The sequence below is a fragment of the Cucumis melo genome, chromosome 10 (assembly GCF_025177605.1).
Source record: "Cucumis melo cultivar AY chromosome 10, USDA_Cmelo_AY_1.0, whole genome shotgun sequence".
In the NCBI taxonomy this organism is placed as follows: domain Eukaryota; kingdom Viridiplantae; phylum Streptophyta; class Magnoliopsida; order Cucurbitales; family Cucurbitaceae; genus Cucumis; species Cucumis melo.
This window is the reverse complement of record NC_066866.1, coordinates 495,157-520,153: the sequence shown is the minus strand read 5'-3', so window position 1 is coordinate 520,153 and position 24,997 is coordinate 495,157. Positions and strand designations below refer to the sequence as shown.

Here is a 24,997-nt window from a genome sequence, read left to right as displayed (position 1 = left end):
AATTAACCATGGTTGAGTTAACATCAGTTTTTTATTCTCTCAGTCACATTTTTTTTTATAAACCACACAAACACAAAGAAAAGGGAAAAAAATAATAATTGCAGAGTGGTCCTCGTAAGAAGGACAAGAGTTGGATTGTGAAAGTACAATTTTTTTTTCATTATGGTCCCTCAATCTCCTAGTAAACTGGCGTTAGCCTATGTATAATATACTTACAATAATCACCATGCTAACCTAACTCTTATCAATATCAACTATAGGTCGTCTCTGCTAATGATGTTTAGCTATACTACTAGTGTTATGTTATACAAATTAATTATCATAAGGTTTGTATTTGTAATCTGTTTGGTATGGTATAGTTGCAAAAGTATGACGACATGTTTCGAGAAGATTATTTCTGAATTATTTTTTGAGTGTTTGAGTCGGACAATCGATCTAATTCTACAATATTTAGATGAATGTTTAGAGAACTTGATGATATGAAAATTATATTTGAAAACGTAAAGTTTCCATTTTTTTTTTCTTTTTTTACCGAAATGTGAATTCGTATTGAATTGTAGGGGTAAAGTGAGATGACACACAAACAAGAACAAACCAAAATTACTAAATAATGCAACAAGTTCGTCTTTACCATGTTACATTTACACTGAATTCATCTCTCTCAAGTAAATTATATGCTAACTAACTTTTACCGTGTATGATTTTTATTGGGAGGCTTTAAGACATTGCATTTTTATCTACGGGAGCTTTCTTTTTCTGCAAAGATGTTGAATTGAAGTATAGGGTGAAAGATTCAAATCCCTAACTTCGAGGTTGATCATATAGTTATTATTTCAGTTAAGCTATGCTCATTTTAACTATCTACGAGCTTTGATTTTGTAATGACACATCCTTTGCCTTTGTGATTAGTAGCTTTTATTTGGATTTTAAATTTCAAAATTATTTACTTCTATTCTGAAATTTCATCCATGGCTAATTTTTATTGAATAATGAAATTAAATTAAAAACCCAAACTAAAAATACACTTTTCTCTCCCATATTAAGAAAAACAATTGTTTGTATTTTTACTAAATTATAATAATAAATACAGAAATTGAACAAAGTGGATGACAAAAGAAAATAAATGAAAATGTATTTTAATTAATTATAGAATAGTTACGAAATATAACGAAAATAATCTCACAATTTAGTCATGATAGACTACTATATGTATCTATTATAATTCATATAGTCTATCATATGTATCTATTATAATTCATATAGACATAGATAATAGTTCATCTTGGTCTACTACGTACGTTTCGCGTAGATAAATTGTAATATTTTTTGTTTTTCCTTTTCCATATTTGAAAATAGTGTTTTTATATATTGTTTTTATAATAATGATGTGATTTAGATAGGGGGGTTGAGTGGTAGGTGTTGGTTTTTACTTTTAGTGGGGTTAGAGAGAGGGATTTGTAAAGGGCACATGATGGTCTCTGAGGCAAACTATATAGCATATATCTTTGTATATATATATATATAAACTTTTGCTATATATTATGATGAAGAAGGATATTGACACATATAATTGCCAACAGGTGGGTGCATGAATGCCCCTTTGTTTTTTCTCTCTTTCTCAACATATTACAAAACTAAACCCTAACCCTTACCTTTCTCCACACCACCTCTCATATACACACACACACATATATATATTATATATTTTGCTCAAAGTCGTGTGCACACTTTAGTTTTCTATACATTTCCTTTTAGTTTAGGGGGAAAATCTTGAGACCTCTACAAATAATTAATATTGGTAGATCAGTTTTTAATGGTAATTAATGAAAAGGGTTTCTTGCTTTCTTATTGAAAATAATTCATCTACTTTAGATTTATACTTTCTATTTCAATCCTCTGCTTACTTTCACTGCATCTTAAAATTAGTATTTTCAAACATAGAGACTAATACTTTCAAAGTATTTTATACTAAAATAGAATAAAGCCTCAAAGTGGTACTACAAAGTAAAATAAAAAATGTTATCAAACCCAATAATGTATTGTTCAGCAATTTCACCCTAAGCTTGTCACATGTAATTTGTTGCAAATTTGCAATTTTGGTAATTTTAATTGTACATTTACATATACTTCAATTTCAACTATTTACCTACTTGTAAAAAGAAAGAAAAAAGTAAAATTTCTAAAAAGCAACACATAAATTAACAATAGAATAACATTCTCAAAAACCCTAAATTAAATTTCAAAAAAGAAAAAAGAAAAAAGAAATCTACTGCTGTTTTTTCTATGAAGAAACTATCAAATTTCTATATTTTAAATATAGATCATGTTGCATTAATGTATATGCTATGTCTAACAATATCGTATAAGTTAACAAAACCATATGTTGTTAATCCTACACTTAAACACTATTGTTAGACATTAACATGGAGCATAGTCTATAACAAATTTATGGTGAAAGTATTTAATGGTGTGTTTAGTAACTAAGAATATAGAAGGAGTTGGTGTTATAATTATATATATATATATATATATATATATATATATATATATATATATATATATATATATAAAGAAAGAGAGAAGAGAGGTCAGAGAGGGCAGGGATTCCCACACTTGTTATGTTACTTCCAAAGCAAGCTCAAAAGGATACACATAACACACACCCACCAGCTTTTTAATTTGTTTTACTTTTACTCCCTTTCTTTTATAAAAAATATATCAATTTACTTTGCTTTCCTTGTCATGCTTTACCATTTTCTACATTCATGGAAACCCAATTTTTCTTCTTCTTTTTTCTTTAAAGATAAATATTTTCACTACACTGCATGCTTTGGCAGCCTTTTCAATTTACGTTATTATTGTTATTGTTATTGTTTCACAAAATTTTACAAATAAAAAAGGTTTGTCTTTGAATATTCCCTTCCCCCTCCCATTTCTTCCCTTTTTATTCATCTCTTTTTCACCTTCCTCTTCTTTTCTTTTCAAAAGAACACAAACATGTATAAGGTAAATTGAAAGTATATATATATATATATATATGTAATAAGATATTTCATGATTTTTTGTATTACTAATCTCTGTGCAGTGTGTGAGGAAATTGAATTAATATCTTATAGCATTAACATACACATCTTATGTTATAAAAGATTAACTTTATACCCACGGGGTGGGTGAATTCAATATACTTTATAATCAATTGAGTTTATCTTCAAAATTCATATAACAATATAACAATAAAGAGTTTATTATGTATCGTTAATTTAAAAGATAATTTTCTTAATTCATCAATATATGAATTCAATATATATATGAAAGAAAATAAATAAAAAAGAACATGAGAGTTGGGGGTACAATTTTATGTCTAATTGTATTGAATTTTGTCTGATTGTATCAAATTCTATTTCATGATGTTTTGAGAATCACGGATGCAATAGGTATGTAGGTCCAATGGTGATTCTTTTGTTCCAAAATCTAGGTCTATTTGCTACAATAACTTATAATATAACTCTCCCTCGTCATTCTATATTTTCAATTCAAAACTTTATGGGTGAATATGTATTATTGGCAAATTTTTTCGCTTATTTTCAATACATAATTTATTATAAAAACTAGAATTAATTATATAGTATCGGTAACATTTGGCTCGATAAAAAGTTGTAACTCTTTTAGGATGAATCTACACAAATTTGTTATGCAAATAACTTAGCTTGAATGTCCGTTTAACACAATATCCACGGTTAGATTTGTAATCATTCATAAATATATACGTTCTAAATTCCATTGATACATGAAAAAATATATTTTTTTAAGAAAAATTTACTATTTTGATTCAAATAAATAATAATAGGAATGTAAACCTAAAAGAATAAAATATTAATTAATTTTTATAACCTAACCTTTTTATTTTATTTTATTACAGAACATAATTAGTATTCATCAAAAAAGAAAAATTATGTACATAATATTCTAGTAATATTTCCACTATTTCAAAAACTAAAAATTGTGATTAGTAATCTAAACAAAATGTTTAAGTTAGGAATATCCATTTGTACTTCCCCATATAGTTTCTTCTTCTAAAAACATAATATAATAATAATTTAATTTAATTTTGAAAAAATGCCAAAAGACCTTCATTGATGAGATTAATTATACAACACATGACTATTTACTAGAATAGTTAATTAATAGGCTATATATATATATATATATATTATTACTTTTGTAATAATAATAATTTATTTTATAATATTATTCCTTTAAATTATATATCTTGAATATCTGACACTGTCCATTTCCCCCCTTATGCCTGCCCTAAAAAAACCTTTGGAAGAGCATTGTTTTGACAGCTAAAGATTCTTGTGCAGACATTGACTATTCATTGAAACAATACACAGTGATTTGATTACAAACACATATATGTTTTTTTTTACCCAAAAACTCAAACAATCTTCACCATATATTCATACAATCTTTCTTCAGTTCAAACCCATCTCTAGATGATCAAAAGCATTGAAATTACAGTACAGTTCTATGAGATTGAAATCTTACATAAGTACTTGAATTTATTTTATACTTAATTGTAATCATATATAGTGTTTGGATCAATTTTGAGTTTTGTGTGTTGCTTGGCTTGGATTTAGGGTTTTACAAATTCTCTGCCCACAAACACAAACCATTGTATATTTATTATCTATTGTTATTTTAATTAATTAACATTTAACAATATCCTTTTTTTTTTAATCTTTGGAGTGAGGTTCATCAAAGGATAGCAATGCTTACACATTGATCATATTAATCTTTGTTGAGTTAATATATATGATATGACATTCGACTGATCAATCATGGATTAGCGACGTCAAACTATAATGTTTCTTTTAGTTGTGATAGTATATATATAACTTTGAACACATATTATTTAATTGACGGGTTTGTCCAGTGAAATTATTAGTCGAGATGCGTACAAACTAATCCGAACAATTATGGATATCAAAAAATATATATATGTTATTTAATTGTAATCTTGCTGAGTCTTAACATTGATTAGTGTTATTATTTAAGAAAATGACAACTTTGCAATAGATTTTCCATCATTTAGTCCGTCTTCTTTTTATTTGGGTGCAACTTTTGTATGTATTTTTCTATTACAACAAAATTAGAACTACCTAATCCTTATTTTCAATCCCTAATTTTAATCGATGAAACCTCAATATGATTAAGTTGGTATTTGATTAATTAAAACACAACATTTACTATTAAAAAAATTTAAGTTTATGGATGGAAGTATAATTAATATTAAGATATCAAGGCCAGTGAATTAGGGTTGTTTGAAAATGGGTGTGGACACGAGCCATTAATATATATGTTTATAAAAAGGGAAAGAAAAAGCAAGTGGAAATGTGTGTCCTATATTTAATTTTTTATAAAATAAAACAACAATGAATGTGATTAATTTTTTTTTTTTAAAGAAAATTAAACTAAAAAGTGATTGTGGGAGAAAAAGAAAAGAAGGTGATACTTTATGGTATTTTCCATATTTTCCATCATATTTTAATGGTTTAATTGAGATTTGGAAGAATAAAAAAAATGCAAATTAGGAAGTGGAGAAGAAGGAAGGAAGGAGGGGGGGGGTGGGGGGAAGGGGATATGAAGAATCATATGTATTTCCAAACACTCCAAGACAAAATGAGATTCAGAATACCAAAAGCAATTTTTGCTTTTATGACCATAGAAAAGGAGATCTCAAACCCCATAAGGACCTTTGCTTAGGAACTTGCGTGCTCCCTAACCCAACCCCTAAATAATCACCTTTTTTTTTTTTTTTTTCTTTTTTACCTCAATCTTTAAGTAAATCAATAAATGTGACCGATATTTTTACCTACGATATATCGACTATAAATTTAGTAATTACTTATTAGGAAACATAACATCACATAATCTTTTGTTTTACTCGAGTTTTTATTTGTTGTCGTGGTAGATAGATCTATATATAATCATGATGTTTTTCTTGCTAAAAAGGGGAAGGGTATACAAGATAGAGATGATGTATATGTGGGTGGGGGTGGGGGTGGGGGGGGGAGTGCTTCTATATTTAGAGGCAAAATATGGGGTGAAATTAAACCATCCCAAAAAACTACTCACTTTTTCTTTTTTACATTTCTTCCCCTTACACACAAAAACCCCACCATACATTAAGCTTCCTTAATTCCCTAAGTTTAGCCCACTTGTTTGCTTGCATGTTTTATGCCAATTCTATAGTGTTTTTTTTTTTTTTTTTTTTTTTTTTTTTTTTTTTTTTTGTGGGGCTTTTCATTTTTCTCTCCTTCATTTCTTTGATCATGACCAAGCAAACTTTTCTCTCTTTACTAGCCCTTTTTCCCTTCTCCCCTTCTAAATATATACCTCCATTTCTTCCTCTCTTCACCTCCTTCTCAACTTTCCCAACTCTTTCTCTCTCTCTCTAACTATTCCTTTCTCTCTCTAGGATCTTTGTTCTTCTACAAATGGCCAAGAACACAAAACCCATCTTCGTCTCTCTCTATATCATTCTTTTCTTTTAGAATTTTACATCTCGAGTGAGGAGATTCATAGGATGAATCTCTTACTAGAATTAGAGATATCTAACTATTGAGTTAATGTTCAGATTGACAATTTTTGTTTATTCTCTTACTAGAATTTGATTTTTCATAAGAGAAATTTGGTAGGGTTTTGATTTTCTGCTCCTATAGAAAAAGGGAAGTGTCATGCAAAAACTCCCACCACACACATACCATTAACTAATCCAATGGTTTTGTTTGATATAGTGATCGGTTAATGTTTTTTTGTGTGTATGTGCCTGGCTCCCTGTATGCCATTTGTAGAGCTCATCAGAATCCGATGGGCCTCCGCAGATGGCGTATGAGGAGCCATGCATATATCTTAATTTCACTATATCTTCTTCTCTTTGTGAATTAGGGTTTCATTTCAAAACCCTCAAAGGTTAGGGTTATGGTCAATTTTTTTTGCAGATGAGGGTGTGGATGATGATGAAGAAGAAGAGGGGTAAAAGTGAAAATGTTTTTTTTTTTTTTTTGTGTTAAGTTATTTGTTAATAACCCAAAATTTGCAGGAAAACGAGGAATCTCTGCAAGAAGAACCATGGAAAAAACAAATCTACTGTGGATCTATTGGCTCAAATTGACGGTAAAATTAACTTTGAATATTTATTTTTATTCTTTTAGAATTTATAATTTTAATTATATTATATATAGAGAAGATGAAGGGGTGTTGTAATGAACTGACATGCCATAGAAGTTATAAATAAGTTAGAATTTTCCTTTCATTTTATTTTTAATTTTTTGTTAATCGGCGGCCGTTCATCTCTTCGCACGCTTTGTCTCCTCTTCTCATCCCTTTCTCTTCTCCATATCTCTGTCTCTGCCATATTTAATTCTTTTATTCCATCTCTCTTCTTAATTATTATTATTATTATTATTATTATTACATTTCAATATTTTCTATATTTATTTATAATATTGGGGTTGTGGAATAGCTCTCTCTCTTGATTGGAGTTATGTTCATTTTTGTCAATATTTTATATTATATCTTGCCTTTTTTTAGTCTCTTATTTTAAATGTAAATTTGATGTGTGTACTATGTGTATATATTTGAGAAAAATATGTAAATGGGATATATATTATAGTTTAAGTAAGGATTGTTTTTTGGTCAATTAAGTGAGTAAGGATTATTTGACTGTCTTTCACCAAAGGTTGTCGGTATTTTCGATGAATAGGAGTTTTGTTTAAATAGACAGTATGTTTAAGACATTTTTTAAGTGTTAATATAATTGTAAAAAAATGTTTATGATTATTAAGAATATTAAATCTAAACAGGCTTATTTTTGTTTATAAACTTTGTTTCATTTTTTACACTATAAGATATATCATATTCTAAAAATATAGGGTAAGACTCCAACACTTTGATAATGTTTAATTTTATGTGCACATTTAAATACATATTTTTATATTAAAAAAATTGGTTTTGAATTATTACATTTATCATGTAATAAAAATTGGGAATATGATAAATAATTGAAATCTTTTTTTTTTTTATAATTTTTAAATCACTCTAAAACATGATTTAAAATATTGTAGTGTCGACTTGAATATAAAACGTAATTTATTAAATAACTCAAAATCGATGTTAATGATGGTATAAAATTTACATTAAGTGATAAAAGAAAGTGTCTCACATAAAATAATTTCATCGATTTTAATTTATTAATGTTACTATTATTTTGAATTTGTGTGGATGGACTCATGAGTTCCAAGTTTGGAGGGAATGTCTTAGTCTTGTCTTAATTCTTGGATACACATTTGGGGAAATTAATAATCAATTCAGTCTTTGAGGCTTCAAACATTCTTTTCCATTGTGTGTGTATTTAGTTTATATTGAAAAATGAGATTTTTAACTTTTATATTATATTATATTTCTAGTTGATTCTTATCATTCAAATTATTGATTATGAAACATTGATGTGACATGTTTATCATCTATCTAATACTTTGCCACATGATGTCCCAACTTATCCAAAGTTATCTGATGGGAATATATATATATGTTGATTTGTAATTTTGAACTTTATAATTTATTTTATATATATTTCGATTTTAATTAGTCTCTGTCACTAATTTATTATTTAATGAAATACTACCGTGACATGTCCATTATATTATCTATTCAACAATTTACAATGTCACAAATCATACCTAATTTCAACTTTAATAAAAGTTATCTAAAGGGATAAATTAATTTGTCACTGTATTTTAATTTTGTTATTACAACTTTTTAATTACAAGTTTGTTTTATTTTGTTAGTATAATCAAGTCTATCTGTCTGTAGTTTATTATTGGGTTCAACTTTTATCAAATTTAGTTATTAAAAAGGTAGTGTTATTTCAGTTTCAAAATTTTAATCTTTGAATATTGGATTCAATCTTTTTTAAGTACACCAAAATGTTATTGATTATAATTTTACTTTAATTTCTATATTGTTTTAAATTTTAACCATACTCCGTGAATTAAATAATAACAAAAATAACAACATCTCCAATAATTATATATATCCAATTTGTTATGTAACCTAATATTATTACATGTACTTTTCTAATATCACATGTCCTAATGAAAATGTTTCAACTCATCTCCGGATCAAAATCATCTTTTTCTTAACAAAAAAAAAAAAAAAAAAAAAAAACTCTAATATTACATGTTATTATCCACATTATCATATTGACAATAAGAACATAAAATTCGATCGAAATATTCATTAACGTGCGACCTACGAATATTTTCTAACTAATACAATATATTTTCCATTAATTATATAACATAATATCTTATTGCATATACTTTAATTCACTTTTATTCTAATAACATTTCTTGCTACACAATTACAATGGTAATTAAATGGATATTCCTTCTTTTGCATAGGAATTAACTTCAACACTTTAGATGTGCAAATATAAGATGTTTGCTTGGTTCATAACCTTAATAAAAATGTAAATTTATGAAGGGTTCAAAATTAGAAAGTAGGATCATTCATCTTGGCTACTTCATATTAGAACTATATATATAGAGAGGATTACATGCATAGTATAATTGAGGTCACATGTGCAATATGTTTAGTTTGGAAATTCGAAGTTTCAAAATTTTAATATATAATATAAAAAAGGTTAAATATTTTGAAGAGTTTAACGATCTAATCTAATCTTCTAAGGATCTCTAATTTTGTTCAAACATAATTTTGGTTAATTTTTGCTTCTTCCTAACTTGGAACGTTACATCAAGAGTCAAAGAAATATAGTTCAACCAAGAATATATGTTATGTTATGTTATGTTATTTATTTATTTTGTTTAATTAAAGGGATCATGTGTTATGTTTTGAAAGACAAAAGAGATCAAAAGATGAATGTCTGAGGGATTGGACAAAGTGGGGTGAAGGAACTATAAAGTTAACCGACACAGCCTGTAGAGTCCAATGGAAACAGGTTGCCGATAAACATAATTATTAAACATAGAAAACACATATATCTATATCTTATATATTATTTTATTTTTGTTCTTTTGTCTCATTAACAAGCTGTTTCTTTGTCATTTTTTCCAACTTATTATTTGGTCTTCCTAATGTTTTCAAGCACATATAGATAATATAATTTCCCCCCATGCTCCCACACATTTTCCTGCTTTTATATATTTCATTTCCCTCTCAAATTAAAATTTCAAAATTTTTATTTCAATTGTCCTTAGGAAAGGGAAATTATTTGTTGGTTATTAAACCATCCACACTTTTTTTTAGAAAAGTTTCACATTGATTTTGGAAAACACCTCTATTAATTATTGAAAACAAATTCAACCAATGCATAGGTAGCAGTATCGTTTTTTTGGTATGATCTTTGTATAGAATGGAGTGTACATATCACATACACCAAATGAGATGATAAGATGAGGATAAAACCGATAAATATTGGAAATGATAAGACAGTAGGGTTGATACAGTCGATAGTCGATACACCCAGAAATTAAAAGGGTTCAACATCAGTATTAAAATTCAATCAATAACACATCTCTAAGAACCCTTTATGAACACGTATAAAAGGTAACGTAACAGATTGTAAAATTATTTACTTAAAGAAATATGGAATTTGGACATGGGAGAGATGGATGTTTAAACTGTGGGGGGTGAAATACACACGTCCTGTACTCAGGGCTGAGACTGAGGGGGAAAAAGCAAATGATTGTGGGAAAAAGAAAAAGGTAAAGAAAAAAGATGTGATGAGGGAAGAGATATAATAGTAAATAAGTAATAGAAATCTGGAAAATTGTACCAACATATATACACTTAGACTATATGAAAGTGAGGGGGTAAAATATATAATTATGATGAATATATATATATATATTTATCTGAGAGACAGCAAAAGAAAAGGAATCTCTCACTTTCTCTATTCTGATCATTTTAATTTTCTCTCTCTACACACACGATCGAAAGAGATATATCCATGTATATATAGACTGAGAGGAATCTCATCATCTCCCTTAATATGGACCCGATGAAAACCAATAAACAGACACTTTAATTTAACTATGGCCTCTTTCATAATCATTTAAGTCCAATGATTTGTTTTTAGTTTGAAAGTTATGTATGCATGTAGATGTAATTACTTATTGTTACATCTAAATTTAATATTTTGACGTCGAAAATGTATAGTAAATTCGATATATATAAAAGGGAATTTTGAATGATTTCTGCTTTTGTGTCTTCCACATCTCTCTCAGTCTCAATCCCCTCCATCGTCACGATTAAGGAGAGATCTGTTTCTGCTTTTGTTTCTTACTGCACACAATACATATGAAAAAGGGGAGAAGGATACGCAGAAGTGGCAGACGGAGAAGGACAATATGATAATACACACACACACACACACACACACTACTCTCACTTAATCAGTTTAATTTAAAATTTTGGTAACCTTCTTTAGAGTGAATACTTATTAGATATAATTAAATTGCAACACTTAAGAAAGACCTCATATTGTTAAGCCTTTGAGGGAAAAACAAAGGAAAATACAGAAGGAAAGATCAGTCATCTCTCTACAACATTGTACACTTTGTAAAAGTTAAGGTTAAAATCGTAAGAAAATAGAAAGTTAAAGATTGAAATGGATAGAAGCATGCAATTAAATTTAGGGTCAAAATAATTAATTTTTATACATAAAAGAAGTGTTTATATTTTCTAAAAATAGTTGGGAATCTCTCTGTTGATGGACCACTGAAGAACATTGAGGGGGTTTTGGGTTTTGGGTTTTGGGTTTTGGGTTTTGGCTTAGTAGTTAGTGTGTATTTGTGGGGTTAAAATTGGGGTGGCAGTGTCAGCTAAGCTTCAGAGAAATGGAGTATATATCATTGTATATTAACAAACAAAAAAACAAACCCATAAGAATAATATTACACAATATATATAAACATATATTATACACTTTTGTGTCAAAATGGAAATATATATATGTGTGTGTATGCATTATTCAGTCAAAGCAGTAGTCAAATATATATGTGTAACGTCTCAAGGACTCTGCACTAACCCTATCTCATCTAATATTTCCCTTCCTCTCCTGTCTCTTTCTTCCCTTTTTCTCTCTTTTTGAACAATATTATTTTACCTTCGATGTTGTTTTTCGAGAAAGAGGACGGTAAAACCTAAGCCTGTATGATATATTTTCTTTATAATAACATCTTAATTTACCGTTTGTTACGTAAATCTACTTTAAAGAAAGTAGTAGGATAACATATCTCTTTTAAGTGACTAGAAACTTAGTGAATAGTATAAATATGTCGATTATCTATAGTAATATATTTGGTTATTGTAATGTATATGTTTAATCTCAAATTTAGTGTTGATTGGTGTTTACATTATTCAATATGGTTCTTAATTATTTCATTAATTAGTTAAGTTTCCATCAGTTTTTTTACTTTAGGTTTCACCCTATTGAATTATATTCTAAACTTAGATATATGTATGTTTACTCCATGTTTAATTTTGGACAAGTTGCATCAAATTTTCATAAAATGCAAGGTAGATAATGTTTTCTCAAACTCACCAATTTCAACAGAAAAAAAAAATTCCAAGTGCTTTTCTCACAAAATAAAGTGTCATCATTGCACAAATTCTCAACCATTTGAATACACATTTATCAAAATTCACAAATTTCAAAAAAAAAAAAAAAACATTTAATGGCTTAAGTTTATCTTATGTTCCATTAATTATTTACAATTAAATATGTTCTTATATTCCTGTATGACATTTGAATGCATAACCAAGTTGGATGCAATCTATCCAAATATTCAATAGCAAGTTCTGACATGATAAACTTTTATACTTTTGTATATATTTGAGTTAGATATATAACCGAAGAATGGACTGAGAGAGATGTAATATAGGTTGTACTTAAAGTATTATTTTTCATATATATATAACAAACGAGAAGACCATTTTTTATTTACCATTATTAATAATATTTGAGATAGTTGCAAATATAAAAACTAGATTCAAAATAATTAAGTATACAACAACATCAAAGTTTATCACCGATAGATTATATTGCAAATATTGGTCTATTACTGATCAATCATAAGAATTTTTCAACGATAAAAGTCTATCACTAATATATTTTACAATATTTATAATTATTTAAATATATTACTATATCCTTAATTATTATTCCGCGACATATTATAATTATCATGTATTTTTTCATAAAAAAACGAACTGTGGTGAATAGATGGAACTTTGGTCCATTGGGCCTTAACATGGCCCAACACATATCCTAGTTGAGATGTGTTGGGCCGAGGCTGTTGTTTCATAATTTATCGATATGCTTTTAGTTTTGGCGTTTTAATAAAAGTATATACATAATAATTGATTATTCTCGAAGTCGTATGCTAGACGTCAAAATAGAATCCTCTGAGTTTATGTTTTTATGGTACAAATTTTCAATATTTACATACTAATTAAAAATAATTGGTTTTCATATATAAATTATACATGATAATTGTAGTTAGTTAGTTCCTAATCAACAACATAATAATTCTACATCTTCTTGTACTATTTTTTAAATAAATCCAAAATTAATTATTAAATACTTTATGGATTAAAACAACGAAATGTTAATCGATCAATTAATTAATTAATTAATTTTGAAGATTTTCAAAAATAGAGTTTTACGGTTCTACCCCTATAACTGTACCAGACGATCGTTGGTTCCTTAGAACTCTACACAGCCACAGAATTCCCAAATGCTTCTCTTCAGCTCCGTTTCACCTTCCCCTACTCATTCTTCATTTCAATTCACTTCCGAACTCGATTTCTCAATCCCGATTGGTTTATCACTACATTCCGGTTACATTAGATTCTAGCTACTCCCGCACCTTCCTCCGTCTTCAATGGCGGCAATGGCGATGGCGATGGCGCCATCTTCGTCGTTTTGTCAACCGCTGCCTGCAGCGACCTACGGGCAAGCCAGGAAGTTGACGTTGCTCAATAGAAGGAGGCCACAAGTGTTGGCCAATTGGGGGCACTTCGCGGATGTAGTTCGCAAAGATGTGGAGTTTATAAAGGTTGGATTGGGCAGAGGGATTCGTTGGGCGAATGATGCTTTTCGAATTCCGCAGGTTTCCAAGTCTGTCGATGATGTTTTATGGCTTAGAAACATTGAGGACCCTCAAGCTGTTAATCTTCCTACTCCTTCTCAGCCGCAACCTTCATATCCAGGTTAAGGCTTCTGTAGCACGATTGTAATGGTTTGAATTTAACCTAGAGAAGTGTATTTAGTTACGGGAATATGAAATGGTGTTTACGTTCTAAATTTTTTTATAGCCATATAGTAGCAAGGACATGTTTGTGACTTGTTGTGAGTGATTTCAGTGATTTTTTTTTTTTCTTTACATGTAATTTATTACAATTATTTCCGTATGATTGTTTTAACGTTTGAAGTGTTTATCAAATAGCGTTTAGGAAAGGCTATCAAATAGCGTATATTCGATAGCGTTTTGGATTATTGTATGATCATTTCAGCGATTTCAGTGATTCTCCATATTTTAGGGAAGGCTTTTTGTTTCTGTTTCTTATATATTTCTTATCTAGGAGATTTTTTATTATTTAGCACTAGTCTCTTTTCACTCTATCGATGAAAATCGTTTACTCCTTTTCGAAAAAAAAAAGGTTTGTGCTGGTTACACGTGGTTGTCTCTCTTACCAGCTATATCCCATTTTATCGTAATAATGTTCACTGTTACTTACACTCATTTGCGTGCAGAACTCTCTGGTGTTGATTTGTTCATGGCTGATCTTAAGGCCTTAGAAGCATATGCCGTTTATTATTATTCTCTGTCTAAAGTTTGGACAAAGCCACTTCCTGAGGTTTATGATCCACAAAGTGTTGCTGAATATTTCAGGTGCAGGCCTCATATTGTGGGCCTTCGATTGCTAGAGGTATTAGTGCAATCCTACACGTAGCGTGTTGATATATTTGTTTGTCTGTGTGATTTACATAGAGGTGCTTGAGGATTGAGTTTAAATTTTTCATTAAAAGATTGTTTCTTCCCTTAGTTTATTGTGGATAAAGGCAACAGCATTGCACACACCACTCTGAGGGTTTTAGTTCCATCTTGAACTAGCCATTACCCTTGCAATTGGATGAACTAGATGCTTATTGTATTTACCATGTTTTCTATTGGAAGGTATTTTCCTCATTTGCTTCTGCATCAATAAGGATTCGAATGTCTAGAGTGCAAAAGTTTCCGGGGACAAGTTTATATGAAGACAGTGATGAATCTAAATCCAAATTTGGTTTGGTGCTCAAGGAAACCCTCTTAAACTTGGGCCCCACTTTTATCAAAGGTCTGTAACTCCTAATTGTTGAACTTGTCTCTTTAAACCTCATCAATATTTTATCCATTGAGTGCTAACCTTGTCACTCTAATGCAGTTGGTCAGTCTATTTCTACAAGACCAGATATCATCGGTAGTGAAATTTCAAAGGTTAGAAGAAAGAATTTTGCTTATAACTCTTTAAATTACTTTTGGTGGCAAGACACATGCGTGTCCTAACATTTCTGTCTTTGTCTTCACACCTTCCCATTGCTGTTTTCCTGGATCCACAGAACCTGAATTTGTTTACTTATCAACGATAATGAGAGAACTTTCAATATTGAACTTTCTAGATTGTTAATAATTTGTTGTTCATTCAAAGTAAACTGTAATGACAAGTTTGTTATTTGTTTTTTTATCTTGCATTTCAAAATTCTAATTGCAGGCTTTGTCTGAGCTACATGATCAAATTCCTCCTTTTCCCAGGACCATTGCTATGAAAATTATTCAGGAAGAATTAGGTTCTCCCGTAGAATCATTTTTCAGCTACATCTCTGAAGAACCTGTGGCTGCAGCATCTTTTGGTCAGGTGTCTGTATTTGCAACAAAAAGAGAAAATTCTGCGTGTTAATGCTCGTTCAGATTTCAATATGGGGTTTTCTGGAACTTGAACATTTAGTTTTTTTAAACATACAGGTCTATCGTGGAAGAACCCTTGATGGGATTAATGTGGCTGTGAAGGTCCAACGCCCTAATATGCTTCATGTGGTAGCGCGTGATGTCTATATTCTTCGACTTGGGGTATGTATTGTCTTTCAATGATTTCTAATTTTCTTCATGTACATTTATACACGTTGCATTAATATAAATGCCTTTTCCAGCTTGGATTCTTGCAAAAGATGGCAAAGAGAAAAAATGACCTTCGCCTGTATGCTGACGAACTAGGGAAAGGTTTGCTTGGAGAGTTGGATTATAATTTAGAGGCCAGAAATGCAACAGAGTTTATGGTTGGCACTTCTTTCTACCTTCAATACCTCACACTTCTTTTAGAATTATGCCTGAGAAGAGCTTTAAAAAATATTTTCAGAATTCTTGCTGTTTTGTTTAATGCTTCATTACATTTAACTGCATTAATGCACCTTTATATAACATACCCTTCGCCTTCGGTGTTTTGTCATTATTCTTTTTTCCTGTTTTTATCTCATTGGTCATTTTTTAAAATTTTTTATTTTATTTTTTAGTTTAATTTTGTTTAGGAAGAAGAAGAAAGTAAGTCTGTGGCGTTAGACACATCAAGATCTGTTTGGACATGATATAAATTCTTATTTTATCTCGGTGTTTAAGTACATTTATATTTTTGACGAAGAACCACATTCCTAGATAGTCCAACCCACTACATTTTACTTTTTGTTTTTCTTGGTGTATGGCATTTGATGCCCAGACGTTTCCTTCCGTTCTGTTCTTCTTTCATATATGCTAATAAGATTTTATCAAATGGTTTAACTGCTTGGCAGGAAACTCATTCCCGCTTTCCATTTATACAAGTGCCCAAAGTTTTCAGACATTTGAGCCGAAAGAGAGTCTTGACTATGGAGTGGATTTCTGGTGATAGTCCAACTGAGTTACTCACTATTTCTTCTGGGAAACCCAGCTCAGCATATTCAGAGCGGCAAATTGCTGATGCCAGAAGGCGCCTTCTTGATTTGGTGTGCTGAAATTGCATTTATCAAACAACTTTGTGTTCCCACGATCCCATAACTTGCGTAAAATTGATTAGTAGGTTTTTATGCATTATTTCTTCTAGGTTAACAAAGGAGTTGAGGCGACATTAGTTCAGCTTCTTGATACTGGATTATTACATGCTGATCCACATCCTGGAAACTTGCGTTACATACCTTCTGGACAAATAGGGTAATTTTCACTGCCTAGTGCAAGTATAGAATGTTTTCTATTGAAAGGTCTATCAACATTTCATCCTGCCAGGTTTCTAGACTTTGGTTTACTTTGTCGGATGGAGGAGAAGCACCAATTAGCAATGCTTGCATCCATTGTTCACATTGTAAACGGGGAATGGGCTTCCCTTGTTGAAGCTCTTGCTGACATGGATGTCGTGAGGCCAGGGACTAATATGCGGCGTGTTACTTTGGTATCACATCTGCTTTCTCCATTCACTAAGAATTCTGCAGTCTGTTTAAGCGAGCTAATGCTTTTCCCAGATAGGAATCTTTGCAAGGCCTGCATGCAATTGACATGTGACCAATCATGTTTCAGGATTTGGAATATGCCTTAGGAGAAGTAGAGTTTCAAGCTGGAATTCCTGATGTAAAGTTCAGCAAGGTAAGATTGACTGAGATCTTGTCATTTATTCTTTCGAACATATCATAAGACCTTGAGATAGCGGTTTTGCATATTACTGTTGTGGTTTTTATTTCTTGCTATGTTTTAGGGTTGAGAAAATGAGTAGAATTAACTTTATGAAAGCAGATGGTTTGCCTTCGTTTATATCATTGGTAATTAGGGATTGCGAAATCCTCTTATGATTGAATAATTATTGGTCTGATCAGTTGATGAAATATTGTAATAAAAGCTATTGCTTATTGGTTTTATAGGTGATCAGCATATAGTGTACTGATCACTCAGTACTTGGGTTCATTTTGTGTCTTATTCTAAGGCAATGGTTGTGAGAGATTTTGGCATGGCTAAAATATCTCTTTTAATTTCTTTTAATCATTTCCAATATGGTTTAAAATTTTCCAAATTAATTTTATAGTATGAAATTACGTGACAAAGTGAAACAAAATATTAAATTGATATTGAATGATTAAAAGCATGTTTAAGTATGATTTTGAACATGATATATGATTTTAACCATTTCAAAATCAATCCCAAAACATATTTTAATAACTTTCTTTTAGAAGTTGAGAACACTTTATAAGAACTAAGCCACTTGAAGGAAGTGTCCTTGTCTCCTTTCCCTCATATTTTCTGCGGATAAATTGGCCGAGAAATTGTGAAAGGAAACGTAACTCATTCCTAATGCCATGCAAGTGAACTAGTGTATACTCTGAATAAACATGCATTCTATTACTCTTATTCTTTAAATAGCTGCACCGTTTAATTATACAGCGATTGTTACTTCTCCTAGATACACGATCATCGACACATCCTTGTTAAATATGCATTATATTTCTTGCACTCGAGCTATACCTGACGGTGTTTCTGCTTCATTTTATTGCTGCTGAATGATCGTGATTACTTCCGTTTAGGTTCTTGGCAAAATCTGGTCTGTAGCCCTCAAATACCATTTCCGCATGCCTCCGTACTATACACTAATGCTGCGGTCTCTTGCCTCCTTGGAAGGTGAGCTATTGCATGCTTTTAACTCAGTAAATTTTTTAGAAAATTTTACGTTAAATAAATTATAAATCATTTGCATGTTAAAGAGTATTTTAAATCTTTTTATAAGTTGGTAAAAATTACTACATTTGTGTTTATTTGGTTCTTAAACTTTCAAAAATATATTTAATGGGTCCTTAACTTTCAATTCTTTGTCGAATAAATCCCTAACAATTTGTGTGTAAATGGTCCATAAATTTTCAATTCGTATCTAATAGGTTCTCGATATAATCATTTTTTTTAATAAATCAATTGATAATTGATTTATTAGATAAAAAATTGAATTTGTCTATTGGAACTTTAAATTTTCAATTTTATGTTTGTCAGATGTGTGGATTTGAAAATTATGATAAATACACCAAGTACAAAGTTGAAAACTTCGGGAATTTATTGGACACAAAATTGTAATTGCCTTTTGAAGTTAACACAAAACTGAAGTTTGAGAGTCTTGTGCACTTTTTAAATTTATGGGATTGTTACACACAAAATTGAAAGTTAAGGGACCTATTAGACTCTCTTTTTTTTTTTTTTTTTGTAAATATGGACTTTCTAGTATAAAAGTCCCAATATTAAAAACAACTCTAACAATTATAGGAGAGTGGATTCTAGATAAATCAGTCGGGTAGGCTGGACTGGGGTACGAAAAGAGTGTTGGGAACGGTAGCAGTAGAACTGAAATTTTATTATTTTCATTATAAACTTCAAATCATATCCTTCACAAATATTGTAGCTTAATTTAAGTTGTAGCAAGAACTTTAGGGAAATACTTGAGTTTCAATATCTTCATTAAATAAATAAAAGTATCGACATGCGTTTTACGGTTGGTTTATAACATTTTCCTCCCCGTTTCCATCTATCCCATTATACTAAAATGACCATCGAATTTTCAAAATTCATCTTTTTTTTCTGGTGCTCTCAGGTTTGGCATTAGCTGCTGATAAAGATTTCAAGACCTTTGAAGCTGCATTCCCTTATGTTGTACAGAAACTTCTTACTGAAAATTCAGTTGCAACCCGGAAAATATTACACTCGGTATTTGATGCTCTTCTACTTTAACAAATAACTTCCAGGGTTTTACTCGGTTGATATTTGTTGATGATAGTGATTATTTTGAAGTTACAGATAGCGATGGGAATGTCTAGTAAATCAGTGCTATATTATTATTATCATCGTATTCAGGACATTTTTATTTCATGATAATACTCTTTTTAATGGTTGAAGTGATGCGGCTATAAGTTTAATGCTTCTGGATGTTATGAACATTCCTATTTTTCTCACTGTTGCATCAGTTACATCTTCTTCTCAATATTCAATGTGCATTTTGTTAATACAGTGACCTATTGAAGTTATCATTGTTCTTTAGAGAAAATCTTAGAAGATGGATGCTTCAACTTTTACCATTTGTTTTTCTTTTGCAGGTGGTCCTAAACAAAAAGAAAGAATTTCAATGGCAAAGGGTTGTTCTTTTTCTAAGAATAGGTGCAATGAGGTATGTTAGGTTATGTTTCATTTCACCATCTGTTGAATTTGTAATGCTCTTCTACACTCTCATAAGTCATTCATCTAACGAGAAGTGTTACATCTTTCCAATACACCCATAGTTATTATTTATACACTTGCGTGGGTTGAGAAATCATCTTCAAAATTACCATTTTTTGTGTTCAATTTCAGGAAAGGTTTTGAATTAAGACAGTAACTTGATAGTATATGAATCCAAAACCTTTTTTATGTGTTGAATTTCAGGAAAAGTTTGCAACGAATGCTAGCTCCACATAATGAGGCAGCCATTGAACTTTCAGCCGTTAAAGCTAATAATCAGGCAGCCATTGCATATTCAACCGTTAAAGCTAACAGTGACCTCGAACTTGTGAATTTAATTACAAGGCTATTAGTATCCAAAGAAGGCGCAGTGCTTAGAAGACTCATAATGACCGTAGTAAGTGTAACAAACAACCTTCTATCGTAGTTAAACGATATTATGATCAAAACCAACCGTCTGTGGTTAAGTTGAAGTAATCTTCGCATCTCATCATCTAACTCACAGTTGATAGTTCTAAATGGCAATCCATTTTCAAACCACCTGTTTAACTTACGACCTTGAACATGACCTGTTCTAGAGGTTGTATAACTGTCTTGAGTTCTTAAAAAAACTACTTGTTTAACTCTTATCTTTGCATCTTGATGAACAGAATGGAGCGTCACTGATCCAAGCAATGGTTTCTAAAGAAGCAAAATTCTTCCGCCAACAACTTTGCACGATCGTAGCTGATATAATACACCAATGGGTACTTAAAACCCTAGGACAGGGCTCCCGAGCTACCGAGCTTGGCACGACGGTTAGAATGGGAATTCCATCTGACAAGAAAGGGCGAAGTAGTCCACAATTAACAGCAACAGGACAAATTGATTACATTTCTTTCGTGAATGACCGGCGGATGAGATTGCTTTTCTCTAAGGTGCTCAAATCAGCGAGCACAAAACCAACTTTAATGCTCAAGTTTTTCTGGACATCCTTCGTAATTTTTGCGACAGCTTCAGCGATGGCTTGCCATCGAATAGTTGTGTCGTTGTCAGAAGCCTATTTGGGTCCCATATCGCTTAGTCCCAAACAATATGCAGTAAGTGCAGGTTGAGTCCTTTGTTTGAAGTCTCCAAAAAGCTAATGCATAGTGTGGATAATTTGCTCAATCTTCCCTTAACTCACAGGTGTATTGTATTCCATCCAAGGCCATAACGGCTGAGCTGTACATTTTGTATTAATTCTATTTTCTTACCCTTTCCTAATGGATATATTACTATAGTCTATAGGAGTCTATTCTTTGTCATAACTAATGTACGATAGTCTAAATATCAAAAGTTCTGGTAAGAACTCTGCTTAGGATTATAGGAGTTATGATCGATTGTATTCTTGAATGGTGTAAATTATGTTCTTTAAAGTCAATAATAGCCAATGTATTAGATTAATAAAAACAGTAATAAGTAACAACAAATCAGTTGTCTACAAAATAACTGATCATTCCTAAATTATTGCCATCGTTTTCCTTCCCTAATAGTCCATTTATATTTCTTACTATCTCGAAAACAAACAAACAAAATATAATGTTGACATTGCTTGTAAGCATTGGTAACAAACAGGTAGGATAAGAGTATTGTAACATAAAAAAAAAACTAAGGATTAATTGGATAATTAGATAATATTTTAGGTTATTCGTTTTTTACCCATAATTATAATAGAACTCTATAAATAGAAGTTTTGTCCTTTTTGTATGAAACACAATTCATTCTAATAAAAAATCCAGAATCTTTATTTAAGTTACATCAGTATAACTCGTGACTCAAGTTTGTAATTTGTGATGTAACACCACATCAGAAATTAAATACAGAACAATGGAATTAGCAATAGAGGTTAAAATACGTAAAAGTCCATCCTTCCAATATAGCAGCCATGGGCAGATAAAATGGTACAAATATCCAGTTCATATGTAAACTATAATCTCTCTTTTTCTCTCTCTATGTTATGAAGTCTGAAACCTTTTTATCTCGACGCTTTACAGTAATTTTAATGTATGCCAAACTGACGATATGGTGTCAATCGTTTGTTCTCTACTTAGGCTTTTCAAAATCAGCCGTCCAAGACTGCACCAGAAAAGTATTGTTTGTGGACCATCTTTCTGTAATCTGGACAACAAGAAAATAAATAGTCAGAAAAGAATCACCATTAAAACAAATTTTGGGACACAAGGGAGGGACTTGTGTCCAACCTTCCTTGTTATTCCACAGAGCAGCAGCATAGCTGTTGAGAGGACTCTCTGGGTTGGGCTCTGCAAGGAAACACAACACCACTTCATCAGGGTGAGAGGATTAAAAATAGAAAATTGACAAATTTGTTGGCACGAATGAGCAAACCAAACCTCCTAATAGGCTTTGAATAGACAAAAGGATGGTTCTGCAATCATAAGCCGAAGACCACTTGTCCTATCATAAAAAGAAAATTACATCAAATATAAGGATAAGGTTCCAACAACCAACTAAGATGTCATGGTGTGTTATACACCCTAACAAACTTCAACAGTAAACAACAAAGGAAAACATTAAAAAGATATTGATAATTCAGATTACGGGGTATTTTCCCCTTCCTGTACAATAACCATCCACAACATAGAGAAGCAAAAACACCACTGTATATTTAACTGACACCTGAAGAATATCAAGACAAATGTTGCCATATTGATCAACATTCGGATGGAAGCACATCGTCTCAAACTTAACAAGGGGTGGCTTGAAAGGGTACTCCATGGGAAAATGTAAGGAGAGTTTGTAAGACAAACCCTCGTATGTAGTTCCTTTCCCACCCTCAATGGTGCCTATCCATGTGAAAATGCTCTCACCATCTGGAAAAGCTGATACGCCTAGATCACCTCCACTCATCTATAGTAGAGAGCATCATCAAAGAAATATGGTTAATGAACTATCCAGAAGACTGGCAATTTATAACCATCTCATGGCTGCAAAACCCCATTCAACAACCAGGAATGATCTTTCTACTAGTAAAGACAACACAATATTATGGCATAATAAGACATTCAGCATTATCAAATACAAAGAAATGCAAAGTTGAAATCCAAGATGCCATTATTTGCCTAATGATCTTGGATACATGATATCAAGAAGCATGGTATCTGCCAAAACAGAATGTGAAAGTTCGAAGAACCGACGTCGAGGACAAACTACACTTATCCTAAAAAGAGATCAGGGATCATGGATGGGACCATGATGCTACAAAAAAAGGGAAGAGCAGTAAAATTACATATTTTCCAAATCTTGTCATATTGACACCAAATTAAATCAGTCCCCACTCTGCAGGTAGAAATCCAAAATTACTTATTCTCAATGTTTCAACCAACTTAAATGACATGGATAACGACTCAAGATGACCCAATAATACCAAAAATTCAAGAAGAAATGTAAAACCAGAAAGAAACAACCAACCATCAGTGACATCAACTCCTTTTGCAGCCTGCAGCCGAATAAAGAAAAAAGGTCAAAATCTCATAACTATAATCCGAAATTAATAAGAATCCGTAAATCTGAAGTCTGCCACAGATTTGATAATCAAATCAAAACATGGAAAATCAAGCAATAACTAACATAACTGAATAGTGTAAAAAAAAAAACTAGAAAGTAACATCAAATCGTACGTCCCCGAATTCTTGCTATCGTTTTCAATCCTTTCTTGTCCAATCTTTAAATTCTCCACAAATCTCGGGAACGAAACAATGAATAAACCAAAAGAATGATGAAAAGGAAGAATCACCTCTGCGCAACAGCGTTGGAATCGATAGGATTGGAAGAAGCGGCAGGCTGCTTTAACGAAGAACTGATTAGATGATGATGCTGCGACACCGACGAGTTTTCGGGTGTCGGATTGGGTCTGACTTCCATATCCACAACGATCAATAACACTCCCCAGAAAGGAAAATCCTCCAGAATTAGATCCAACTACGTACTAAACAAACGGAGGATAAAATGCAAAAAAGGGTCTTTCTTAGACTAAAAAGGATTTGAATTCAATTATGAGTGAAAATCAGTGATATTTCACTTTCTTCTTTCTGGAGAAAATTCTTGGGTTAGTGGAGAAGGTGGGAATGGAGACGGACGGTGGCTTTATACGCAGCGATGTTTAGTTTATTTTGGCGAAACGAAGCCAATAAAATAATATAAAAAGGAAAAATATATTATTTATGGATTTTCTTTTTACTCTTTTTATTTTTAGATCCATTAAAATTTGAAAATTTTATTTTGAATCTCAAAATTTATCAAACATATTCGTAAAATAATTAAACATCATAAATTAAATTATAAAAGACTATTAAAATATACGATAATATTTTGTTATATTTTGATTATTTTTTATATTTAAAAATATCTCATTGTTGAAAATTTTCAATTTAGTTTTAAATTTTACAATATTTTACTCATTTAAGTTTTAGGAAATTTGTTAAAAATAGTAAAACGCAAAAAATATTTATACTTTAAAAAAAAATCAAAGTCTAATAATTTTTTTCTTGTATTTTAGTGGTTTTTTTATAAAATGTTTTTTTGTTTTTTTACTAAATATCCCCTTTCATATTTGATTTATATCAATTCGGTCTCTATATTTCAAATTTTACATTTTCTTCTTAATTTTGATTTTTACTAAATAT

At 30.7% G+C, this 24,997-nt stretch overlaps 2 protein-coding genes, 1 long non-coding RNA gene and 1 other non-coding gene across 4 annotated transcripts; 3 read left to right on the top strand and 1 right to left on the bottom strand.

The window, feature by feature from the left end:
- Positions 1 to 6,309: 6,309 nt before the first annotated feature.
- On the top strand, positions 6,310 to 7,341 carry LOC127151380 (uncharacterized). Its single transcript, XR_007824302.1, has 2 exons — positions 6,310 to 7,038; positions 7,106 to 7,341. It is a non-coding gene; the product is annotated as an uncharacterized LOC127151380 (long non-coding RNA).
- MIR160A (microRNA MIR160a) lies at positions 6,821 to 6,919 on the top strand. Its single transcript, NR_120691.1, has one exon. It is a non-coding gene; the product is annotated as a microRNA MIR160a (primary transcript).
- A 6,450-nt stretch (positions 7,342 to 13,791) lies between the features above and the next one.
- Positions 13,792 to 21,599, top strand: LOC103489474 (uncharacterized). Its single transcript, XM_008448675.3, has 16 exons — positions 13,792 to 14,301; positions 14,846 to 15,021; positions 15,270 to 15,429; positions 15,517 to 15,569; positions 15,844 to 15,987; positions 16,095 to 16,199; positions 16,280 to 16,405; positions 16,913 to 17,104; positions 17,203 to 17,309; positions 17,382 to 17,544; positions 17,670 to 17,735; positions 18,665 to 18,758; positions 19,714 to 19,826; positions 20,213 to 20,283; positions 20,538 to 20,730; positions 20,984 to 21,599. Exons 1-16 carry the CDS (start codon positions 13,974 to 13,976, stop codon positions 21,425 to 21,427), a joined length of 2,535 nt encoding a protein of 844 aa, XP_008446897.2. The 5' UTR covers positions 13,792 to 13,973; the 3' UTR covers positions 21,428 to 21,599.
- A 601-nt stretch (positions 21,600 to 22,200) lies between these two features.
- LOC103489475 (uncharacterized) lies at positions 22,201 to 24,482 on the bottom strand. The gene is made up of 6 exons (XM_008448676.3): positions 24,109 to 24,482; positions 23,784 to 23,811; positions 22,992 to 23,222; positions 22,706 to 22,769; positions 22,556 to 22,615; positions 22,201 to 22,472 (listed from the first exon to the last, which is right to left on the bottom strand). Exons 1-6 carry the CDS (start codon positions 24,234 to 24,236, stop codon positions 22,417 to 22,419), a joined length of 567 nt encoding a protein of 188 aa, XP_008446898.2. The 5' UTR covers positions 24,237 to 24,482; the 3' UTR covers positions 22,201 to 22,416.
- Between the last annotated feature and the right edge of the window lie 515 nt (positions 24,483 to 24,997).